At 38.2% G+C, this 11,351-nt stretch overlaps 1 protein-coding gene across 3 annotated transcripts; it reads left to right on the top strand.

The window, feature by feature from the left end:
* The first annotated feature begins 985 nt into the window (after window positions 1-985).
* LOC137058509 (uncharacterized) lies at window positions 986-11,096 on the top strand. 3 transcript variants are annotated; one of them, XM_067431800.1, is made up of 11 exons: window positions 986-1,060; window positions 4,620-4,670; window positions 8,965-9,003; window positions 9,127-9,189; window positions 9,301-9,378; window positions 9,504-9,522; window positions 9,661-9,703; window positions 9,819-9,888; window positions 10,264-10,329; window positions 10,673-10,722; window positions 10,837-11,096. In XM_067431800.1, the coding sequence occupies exons 1-11, from the start codon at window positions 1,051-1,053 to the stop codon at window positions 10,918-10,920; spliced, it is 573 nt and encodes a 190-aa protein (XP_067287901.1). In that variant the 5' UTR covers window positions 986-1,050; the 3' UTR covers window positions 10,921-11,096. The 3 variants fall into 3 exon arrangements, with proteins under 3 accessions (XP_067287901.1, XP_067287899.1, XP_067287900.1); XM_067431798.1 differs by having other exon boundaries at window positions 10,673-11,096; XM_067431799.1 differs by lacking the exons at window positions 986-1,060; window positions 4,620-4,670 and adding an exon at window positions 8,244-8,876 and having other exon boundaries at window positions 10,673-11,096.
* The last annotated feature ends 255 nt before the right edge of the window (window positions 11,097-11,351 follow it).

The following is an 11,351-nucleotide window of genomic DNA, read 5'->3' on the forward strand; positions in this document are numbered from 1 at the left end:
AAGAGAACTTCTTACACTGAATAACTAGTTCCTTTTCAGACAAACTCTTCACCACTGTGGGACTTTAGCAAGTGAGCTATCTGATACATTTAGGCAGAAGCTTCAGTTGATCATTGTTGTTGTTGATACTTTATTGATCATTTAAAGGTTAATGTTAAATAAATGTTGCTCCAGGCATATTTTTCATCAAAATATCTTTCTTATTAATTTGACTTGATTTATTATGATTTCTACACAATGGCAATAAAATGAACAGTATGGAAATGAAGAGCAATAGCTCGGTATGTGACTGACAGCTAGTTTACATGAGTGCCAACTAATTTTAGAAGTGTTAATATTATCATACAGATGTTTGTATTTTGTTGAACCAACTATTACCTCAAAAATCACAGAAATCATTAAATCAATATATGATGTCTGTGCTGTTGTTGCCTCTCCAAAATTACACATTACATAACAGAATGAAAATTAAGCACGCAGATTTTGCTGCTTCTAATCTGAGATCTCAAGATGAACACATTATGTTTTCTTTTTCTTCAGTAGATCTTCCTCAGGCCAAGTTAACAGCGTCTGCTTCAGTTATTCTGGAAACAGAGACAGTTGAGCTGAGCTGTGAGAATACTGAACATCTGAAGATGGGGATGTGTGGCTTTTACATGAATGGAAGAGAAAGTAACTCAAAACTGAGCTTATCATGTCAGATCTCACTCACTGGATCTCAGATCAGTATTTGGTCAGGAGGTCAGAGTTCATCTGTAAGAATAACCTGCTTCTACACTGTGAAGAAGACACAAGATCAAGAACAATCTCCCCTCTCTGATCCAGTGACAATAACAGTAAAAAGTAAGTTTAATATATTAATCTGAACTAATATGATTGATGTGATGTCAAGTTACACCACAAGTATGCAATGTATGGTTAAAAAAACCAAACACAAATAATGTAAAATGACCATAATGCTGGTAAATTGTCCCTGCAGGTTCAGCTACAATAACCACTCCACATACTAGTTCAACTACAACAACCACTGCACATATTACTGCTACAGCCATGACAACCAGTAAGTTTGTGATAACACCTTTTCTGGTTATTGTAGATTACATTTGAGAAACAATTTTGTTAATTAGGTGATTGACAGCTGCGCTAAGTCCCGCCTTTCCAACAAATTTCCTTTTGAAAAGTGATTCCCCTAGCAATGTGCCAACAAATAAGGCAGAGGAAACCATGTGTATGTTAATTTATTCTTCTTTAGAGATAACAATCACTGTGTAGAATTCATATGTTGGATTCAAATAAAAAATATATAGCTGGGATTCATTTTCAAAGTATCTGTTCATCTATAACTCATAGTGTAAGGACGTCTTTGAATGTAAGCGAGAAATACACAGAATTTAACAAAGACAAGGCTCATTATTGTGCTGCTTTTTCCAACATGGTTACTAATTGTTTATGAATTTTGTGTATCATTTTTCAAACATTCTATTTACTATAACCACATACTGTGGTACTGTTTTTTCTGCAGTTTGTATGGTAACCTCTTCTCTTCCTGGTAACAGAAGTATGTCAGAACATGGTTTGTAGATGACAAGTTGCAAAGCAAATGGCAAAATTGTTTTGCTCCAAAATAATTAGTAATACTGGATGAACATAGCATGCTTCCCCCAATATGTTAGCCTATATTAGTATATTTTACACATACATAGAAAAATATCATTTAAATCCATCCTCCACTTTGATCTACTTGATCCAATGATCTATTATCATGGTTATTACTACAGAGATTAATTCAGTACAATGCTAAGCTTTATGACACATCTTTGTAAAGACAATTTTAATTTAAATACAACTCATGATGTTCTCACTGCATTCAAGAGCAACATCCACTCAAAAAGCAAATGTTCATATGAAAGTAATTCTGGGTGTTACAAAATTGAAAAAAGTGCAGCTATCAAAAATATACATTTTGGAAAAAGTATATACATTTTTCAGTTTGGTGCTGTTGTAAAGAAATCAATGAGTTTAAGGCCCGGTTTCAAAGACAGGGTTTAGATAAATTAGGGCATTTAAGTATCTATTATAAAAGTGCTGTAAAAAAAACATTACTGGTATGCATCTGGAGACGAAACAATGGCAATGACATATTTGAAGATATGTCAGTGCAGGATGCTTTTTAGTTAAGACAGCTCAAACATGCATTTTAGATATTTTTTTTTAGCTTTGAAGACAGACATTCATTTGGTTAAAGGTTAAAGGGGGGGGGGGGGGGGGGGGTGTGTGAAATGCTGTTTCATGCATACTGAGCTTTTTACACTGTTAAAGACTTGGATTCCCATCCTAAACATAGACAAAGTTTCAAAAACTAATGTTGGACGTTTGATGGAGTATTTCTGTGTCAAAAATACTCCTTCCAGTTTCTCACAAGTTTCGGAGAGCATGGGTCCGCTTGACGTCAACATGGCGGCATTCCTTGTACAGGTCCTTCTAAAAAAATTAGCATATTGTGATAAAGTTCATTATTTTCCATAAATGTAATGATACAAATTTAACTTTCATATATTTTAGATTCATTGCACACTATCAGAAATATTTTAGGTCTTATTGTCTCAAAAAATTTGCATATGTTGACAGATTTAGTATGTTTATAAATCCGTTTACCTTGTGGACACACACACATATTCAGACACATTTTGAAAGCGTAACTCAAACTCTTCCCTAAACCTACCCATTTGTGTATTATAAAAAACAGGATATAACAGGCAGATACGACTGCAGGCTCAATTTATTCAGAAAGTACAAATATTCCAAGTGTTCCGAGGCCAAACGATTGATTTGTGTGAAGAAAATCCCCAAAAGCGATCAGTAACGTCAAGTCCATTCGCCAAAGATTAATAATACATTTCAAATATTGCTGCCGGAAGAAATGTCAGGTCAGCTTTGACAGCATTGGCTGTCGTGTGTCTCGTGACCAATTGCGTCATTACGTCAGCTTTGATTATAAAACGCCATTGGCTCTCGTGTGTCCAATCGCGAGTGGAAACCGATCGTGTCACTTGCCGTGTGTATCATTTGAATTAATAATATGAATGAACGAGTGTGTGTGTGTTCTGTTCGCAAAGGAGCGCAATCATCATTTCAACGACTAAAACATTAAGATCAACTCTGTTCTTCACATGAAGATATCGTATGACTTCAGAAGACTTGGAATGCAACATGAGTTAATACTTTTATACTGTTTTTTGGTCAGTTTTTGCAATAAATACATGTGACTGTACATTTATTTGCCTGTTACGTGCTTTATATTCTTGAGAGTGGGTAGGTTTGGGGTAGGACTGGAGTTAGTTGCTACAAAATATAAAATTAGGCTATAAATATTCATTCTGTGAGATCAGGTTGGCGGAATCACACAGCGTAGACATACGTGAGGAGATGATGGTTTTATACATAGAGAGTAAAAGAAATGGACAGAGTGTTCCCATAGACTTCAACAGCAGAAAGTGAGGTCAACTAGAAACACTCACTTCCTGATGGCTTCCTGAGCGAACTGCGCAGGCTCAGACTGAGCTTGACGACGTAGATGTGACGTGAGCCTCCTGTCTGACAGCTGTAGGTCTTCTTCTAGTTGTGGAAAGTAAAATCTGAATCACGTTGTTTAAATGTTTTCTCCCGTTGCTTTTGGCTCACTATGGGCTTCTCCCCATTCTTCCCCCTTGACTTTATCAGACTTTATGTCTCCACGTTCCCACGACTGTCTCATAGACAGTAAAAGATTACTTCTGAGCATCTCCTCCTGTCTATACGGTAATTTTTCAACTGTGCGACAGTGTCGCGTTGGTTATGACGCAATCTTTAGCCTATTTTTACAAAAACAGCTTCTACGGGGCGATAGTGTAAGATACAAGGTAATGGAGCCTTTTATGCATTGTCGTGTTTCTTTATAAATAAACAATGGACAAGTGGAGTCTTTAAACGTCTCAGATGTAAAGTCAATGTCAAAGTGACTCAAAAATGAATGGGAGTCAATGGGATGCTAACAGCAGGTGATGGCTTGGTTAGCAATGGCAGCCCCTATGGGTGGAACGCTTTCAGAGCGCTAGATTACCCCCCTTGGTTTTATATTTTATATAAAAAAATATTACCACTTAGCGCCTCCGGTGGACGTTTCACCCAAAAAGTGCAGGTAAACGTACCTAGAGGTACATATTTTGGGTGTTGCAAAAATGTAGGCAGAGTCCCGTATTTCCAATGAGCCTGGGTTGATTTCTTCTGAGAAGTATATAAAAAGTAGACTGAAAATTCTTATTTTTAGTTTAGAAGAATAACCTTTAAATCATTAATATTATTATACAGATGTTTGTATTTTGTTGAACTAATACCACAAAACATAACAAAAATCATCAAATCTAATGCTAATACTGCTGTTTGTGCAGTTTTATTCCTTTTAAAATTGTACATGACAAAATGACTAACAGGATTAAAGTTAACAGAGTTTTTGCAACTTTAGGAAGAGTCGCCTGCTTTTAATCTTAGATTTTTTTGTATTTAAAGGATATTCAACAAACTTTGCTTTAAAGCTTGCAAATAATATCACTCCTATAATGCTGGTAATTTGTCTCTCTCAGGTTCAACAACATCTACCACTGCACATACTATTACAACAGCCACGACAACCTGTGAGTAACTGTGTTTGTAAATCAAAAAAGCATTATATTATTAGTCCCATAACATTCTTTCTCTCTCATACTTGTGGAACATTATACTGTACTTCACAGAAAATTTCACAATGTCTTTTCAACAGCATTAAAAGTAAGGCCCACTTCTGAAAACACTACATGCAGTAAAATAAGATAGTGCTGGTAACACCTTTTCTGTTAACATCATATTTCAGAAACGATTGTGATGTTATTTTTACAGTAGATTCTAAGACATACCTGCCAACAAAGGAAACCATGTCTTAGTTCATCAACTTTCACAGTCAAGTGATTGTGTAAAATTAATTTTGGATGCAAATGACAGGTTAAAAAATATATCTGGGATTCATTTAAAGTTTATTCGTACATCTCTGTGACTCAAAGAAGAAGTCCTAAGGTAGACGGGAAGTGCACAGAGAAGTCAATAAAGACGAGGCTGGTGACCGCTATCATGTCTGCTCAAAATTAAGTCATGGGTGAGCATTGCCTGTCTTACCCAATATGTTTGTCTATTTTGGTATATTTTTTACACACACAAATACATAATACAAAAAAGATAATTGTGCGTAATTTATGCCCGTCTTTGTAAAAAACTAAATTTTACACTTTGGAACTTTATTTTACAGTCATGTTCCCCATGTACATATTACAGTAATTAACAACTGGGAACCTACCCTAAAACCTAACCTTCACCCCTGCAGTTACCTTATATTAAATTATCCAGTATTTTCATAAGGTCACTGTAAAAGCTTCACAAGCGAACGCATGCAAGTAAAGTTTAGTGTACGTGTGTTATACAGCTGAGATGAAACTGGATCTAAGTGCAGCAGTCTTTGTTAATGAACAGGATTTAACACAGTGAGCCCTATTTTAACGATCTGAAACGCAAGTGTCAAAGCGCAAAGCGCAAGTAACTTTGTGGGCGGGTCTCGGCGCTGTTGCTATTTTCCCGGCGGGATAAATGGCTCTTGCGCCCGGCGCAAATCTAAAATGGGTTGGTTTGAAGTAGCTTCATTATTCATAGGTGTGGTTTGGGCTTAACATGAATAAACCAATCAGAGCGTCATCCAACATTCCCTTTAAAAGCAGGTGCGCAAGTTCCATTATGGATCGCTATTATTATGGCGTATTTACCAGGCGCACGCCAGGAGTGGTTCACAGCCGAGGAGACTGATGTTCTTCTAAGAGCAGTGAAAGACAGAGAAGTTGTGTTGTATGGGGATGGGAGAAACCCACCCAAAATCGCATCGGTTAAACAGACGTCGGTTAAACAGTTTTGTTCAGTTTTTCAGTCGATTTTTTTTCCTGGTTCTTGACGGACAAACCAATTTGTCAGATGGCAAACAGGTCTGATCCTTAATTACTACAATTAGCCTGAATAATTTGTAAGCTAGATTTATGCCTATTTTTTCACATCTTCGTGGCACACCACAATGATTTCCGTCATCTCATGTGTTAATATTTTTTTAGTGTAACAATTTATGATTTGCAAAAATAACTGTTGCATCTGTGTAGATTACATGAGCAAAGTGTATGCGCGTTGTGCACGCTATACATTATGGTCAAGCATGCGCCCTTAAAATAGCATAATGAACAACGCGCCATTGACTTTAGACTAGGTTTTTTTCTGGTCAGTGGCGCAACTGTTTAATGGAACAGCAAAATAGCACCAGGGATTGTTTCCGCCGGAACACGCCTCCTTTTTTGCGCTGAACCGCACAGGGAGCGCAAGTTCATTCACTAGTTTAGCGACGTGCTTCTGTGGAGGGAAAAGCGCGCTTTGCGCGGGTGCAAAATAGGAATGACACATGCGTCGGTGTACAAAGTCAATTGCGCTGGGTGCAAGATAGGGCCCAGTGTGTTCGAAATCGCCCCTTATAGGGTACCCTCATTCCTTACATTACTCCACTAACAAAAGTTAAAGTTTATTCGTACATCTGTAACTCAAAGAGGAAGTCCTTGAAGGTAGACGGGAAGTGCACAGAGAAGTCAGCAAAGACAAGGTTCATGATTGTGCAGCTTTTTTCAACATGGTGACCACTGTTATGTCTGCTCAAAATTAAGTCATAGATGTGCATTGCATGTCTTACCCAATATGTTTGTCAATTTTGGTGTATTTTTTTTTAATACACACACATAATACAAAAAGATCATTTTGGATGTGATCATGGTTATTACTACAATGTGTAGGTCAGTACAATTTTAAAATTTATGCCACTCTTTGTAAAAAAAAACACAATATTTTACTCTAGAACTTTATTTTACAGTCATGTTCGTAACTAATAACTGGGTAATAATTGGAACCTACCCCAAAACCTAACCTTCACCCCTGCAGTTACCTTATATTAAAATATCCAGTAGTTTCTTAGGTAAGGTCACTGTAAAAGGTTCACAAGCAAACACATGCGAGTAAGTTTAGTGTACCGGTGTTATACAGCTGAGATGAAACTGGATCTAAATGCAGCAGTTGAACAGGACTTAACATAGTGTGTTCAAAATCGCCCCTTATAGGCTACTCTCATTCCTTACATTACTCCACTAACAGTCCACTTGAACAAGTGTGAACACGCATAACACACAGACACATAACAGCTTTAAAAAAAAAAAAATCACAAGTGGGATGTAATAAAGTTCGTAGATGGGAAGGAAGGAGGCAGGAACCGGCGAACGTTTAACAAACTTTAATTCCAAAATAAATAAACAAAACGAAAGTTAACCGCGGGCAGCCCCTCATAGACGACTGCCCGCCCATACACACACATAATAAGGCGGGCAGCCCCTCACGGACGACTGCCCGCCCATACACACACATAATAACACGGGCAGCCCCTCACGGACGACTGCCCGCCCATACACACACATAATAAGGCGGGCAGCCCCTCACAGACGACTGCCCGCCCATACACACACAAAATAACGCAGGCAGCCCCTCACAGACGACTGCCCGCCCATACACACACATAATAAGGCGGGCAGCCCCTCACAGACGACTGCCCGCCCATACACACACAAAATAACGCACGCAGCCCCTCACGGACGACTGCCCGCCCATACACACACATAATAACGCGGGCAGCCCCTCACGGACGACTGCCCGCCCATACACACACAAAATAACGCGGGCAGCCCCTCACGGACGACTGCCCGCCCATACACACACATAATAACGCGGGCAGCCCCTCACGGACGACTGCCCGCTCATACACACACAAAATAACGCGGGCAGCCCCTCACGGACGACTGCCCGCCCATACACACACATAATAACGCGGGCAGCCCCTCACGGTAGACTGCCCACACACCCATCAATAAAACGTAAACAAAACATAACGTAAAGTCCAGGCCTGGTCCTCTCTCATCTTCCGCTGCCTTCGCTCCTCCTTTTATGCTCCCGTCCCTTGGCCGCGAGACGAGACCGGTGTGTCACGCAGCTGGTACTCATTAACACTCGTCACCAGCCCGCTCTTGCGATCCCTCACCCCGCTGCTTGCCACATGGGATAATACTGATGTATTTTAATAAAACGTGAAAGTGTCTTGAGCTTGTGTTGACCACAGACAGTATTTCAGTCATTTAAACTAAATCCCATTTAAAACACATTGACTTTGGGACAAGGGAACAAGTGCTAAAATGCTAACTTGCTTTTGCCTTTGGTCAACAAAGTGATGTTATACCTGCATCATTCTATTCTCCAGCCGTTGACTGTACATTGGTTGTACACTTGTTATTGTGGGGCATTGTGGGATTGAATGAGTGCACTCAATAAGGTCCACTATGGTTTCGGAGACCACTACAAATGACTGTCCCTTCAAATAGTGCCGTATTTAAGGGTTTGTGGGGTGGGGTTCAGACAGGCAGGGTTTTATGCCGCCTTCATGTGCTATTGGACATTTTATAATTCCCACTTTTGAAGTCATGATTGCGAGCTCATCCCATTCCAATTTTTTAATTTTTACCTAGGAAACTCGTATATACGACAATTCCGATAGCATGTGAAAGTGGCATAAATACACAGCAAGCAAGCGAGGGTAAATTAACTACACACACCTGAACAGAACTAACTCAATCAGTAACCATGGAAAACAACAGGGAAAGGACGGAGGAGAACTGAACCAGTTAAAAGGCTAGAAGATTAACAAGGACATTCAAACATGAACAGAAAAGAGAAACATATATATTTAAAAAAATGTAAACGTGACAACCTGACAATAAAAATATTCTTTCAAAGTGTTCATTGTAAATCATATCGCTCACTGTTTTACCATTTGAATTTCAGCAACAACGGCTGCCTTTAGCCCAACATCCACCAGAGCAGGTAACTTTTATAAATATCAGTACAACCCCATTATAATACATATTTTTATAGTGACATTTATGACTGAAACTCAGCTGTGTATATTCATCATGTATGATTTCATCTGAGTTATTTCTGTTGCAGTGGTTTCTAGTGTTAACATTTCCGCTGCTGATGATAACGATCCACTCGCACCACTGTACAGAGGTTTTATTCTTATTCTCTTTCTTCCATTTTTTAAATGATTTTACCATATTACCATATTTCTTCTTTCATATTTCTTTATGCACATAAACATGGATTAAAGTGTTTTCACAGACACATGGTTTATAGGACTGCTCTCCACTGGTGTCGGTGTCATTGTGACTGGACTCATCTGTCTGTCCTGGTTTGCGTGTAAGTAGTTTACAATTGTTAACTTTGGGCTGATCAATATATAAATTATTATGTGAAATAATTTATCATGTGAATTTATCATTAAAACAATAGAGCTGACCAAAACATATCTCATTGTTTTCTAGGTAAAAAAAGAAGAAAACAGTAAGTTTTTTTAATGGGTTTTTTTATGTATTGTAATTAATTTTGTAGTCTATGAGCTACATGTGCAAATGTTAAGCACTTGTGTATTAGATATATGTATAAATAAAAATGTCATAAAGATCAATATTTGATTCTTAGCAATAAAATGAGATTAATAACATCAGATCAAGGAATTGGTATGGTGAGTATCTGTGCAATTCATTTTTAAAATCACAAAAAAATAAATATTTATAATACCATAATGATTAAGAATGTCTGAATTTGGACTTGACCTTAATTATTCGTGATGTTTTTAGAGTTCTGGACCTGCAGAGACATATTCTCTGATCACTTCTGTACCGACCACATCTCAGCCCATATCTGTAGGTGAGAAAACCTCATTCTCAGTAAATGATCTCGTAACGTGACGCTTAGATGTCACCAAGAAAGAAAAATAAACCAGCTAAAATAAAAAGACCACAAAGTGACCACAGCGCTGCACCCTTTCCTTTTTCAAGTTTTCATCAGATCTGCATTATTATTAGCCACTTCTCTTAAAGGAACGGAACACGCCCAAAATGAGCTATTTGGCAGAATGTTTGCATTGCAATGAAGGAAGCAGTGATGAGGGACTGTAAAGCTTCTAAGTTTCAATCTTTAGTTGACGCAATTTCACATTTGTCCTCTTCGATGGTTTTCTTTTGTCTCTGTTTGACCCTTTTCATCATGCTCTTTTTTCCCCCAAATGCCTCGAACATCCAGAGTCTCATCAGGGCAGCAAACCAGATCCCACAGCGGCTTACTCTTTCACAGTTTACCAGCACTCAGGTAATAACATTTCTTTCAAGTGGTCATATCATGAGAAATCACATCATTATTGTTCTTTAGAAAACACACTTTAGTTTCACAACTCAAAACTTCCTCACTAAACAGCCTTTTTGAAGCTCACATATAAGCACTGAAAACGAGAAGCTTGGCCCACCCAAACACGATGAAGAAGTGGGACAAATACTAAATTCATCAACTGTTGCACAATAAGTCTGAGAAGAGATGATTCTGCTTCATGTGCAATGTGCCAAAGCTTAAAATATATTTAAGATTCATGACAGAGAGCTTGCTCAGGAAGGTCAAAACATGTTATTAATAGTGATATGACGTGTCTGCTTTACAGAAGTTTTGGTCAATACTCAACAGAAACAGGGAAATTCAGAGGAAGATGAGGTAACAAGTGAAGAGTCACACCCCAAACACACACAACCAAATGAGACCAGCAGGAACAGAAACAAACACATTTATCTTGTGTGTCTTTTCTATCTTTCTGTCCTCTTCCTTAAGAATGTTTACCACCTGTACTGCACGATCCCTGACAAACCAGTTCACTCAAACGCAGAAGATCCAGTCTACAGTTTGGTGCTCTGATGAGCCTTACGTCTTGTTTCATTATGTGCATTTATTGTAAATAAAGTATCTATACTTGCTGACAAATAGGTTTTTATTTTCATTTTTTAGTGTTATGTGTGGAATGCATTCGTGACCTCTGTGATCACTCTGACCAGGCTCTACAGCCCAATATCGCCTTGTAAGAAGCTGAACTAAAACATAATAAATAATGAATAAAAAAAATGTTTTTACACAAACATCATTTCAGTAAAGCAAATTCATTTCTGCCAAGAGTTTTATATTGAATGTCAAGTGAATAAGCGTGTTTTGGAGGGTCAGTGGTGTTTATGTACAGTGTTTGCCGTAAGATTTTGTGAGATTATGAGGATTGGACCTCGGCCCAATCTGGTGCATTTAAGGGATTTTCAACGCTGTGCTTAAAACCTGGATATCGTCTTTCTAAACCCCAT

This window comes from Pseudorasbora parva, chromosome 22 (genome assembly GCF_024679245.1).
Source record: "Pseudorasbora parva isolate DD20220531a chromosome 22, ASM2467924v1, whole genome shotgun sequence".
NCBI lineage: Eukaryota > Metazoa > Chordata > Actinopteri > Cypriniformes > Gobionidae > Pseudorasbora > Pseudorasbora parva.

What these genes read in the sequence shown, in the direction of transcription:
- LOC137058509 (XM_067431798.1), top strand. An exon ending in TACAACAGCCACGACAACCT is followed by an intron (nt 4,671 to 8,964) that starts GTGAGTAACTGT and finishes TTTGAATTTCAG; the next exon opens with CAACAACGGCTGCCTTTAGC. An exon ending in ACTCGCACCACTGTACAGAG is followed by an intron (nt 9,190 to 9,300) that starts GTTTTATTCTTA and finishes GTGTTTTCACAG; the next exon opens with ACACATGGTTTATAGGACTG.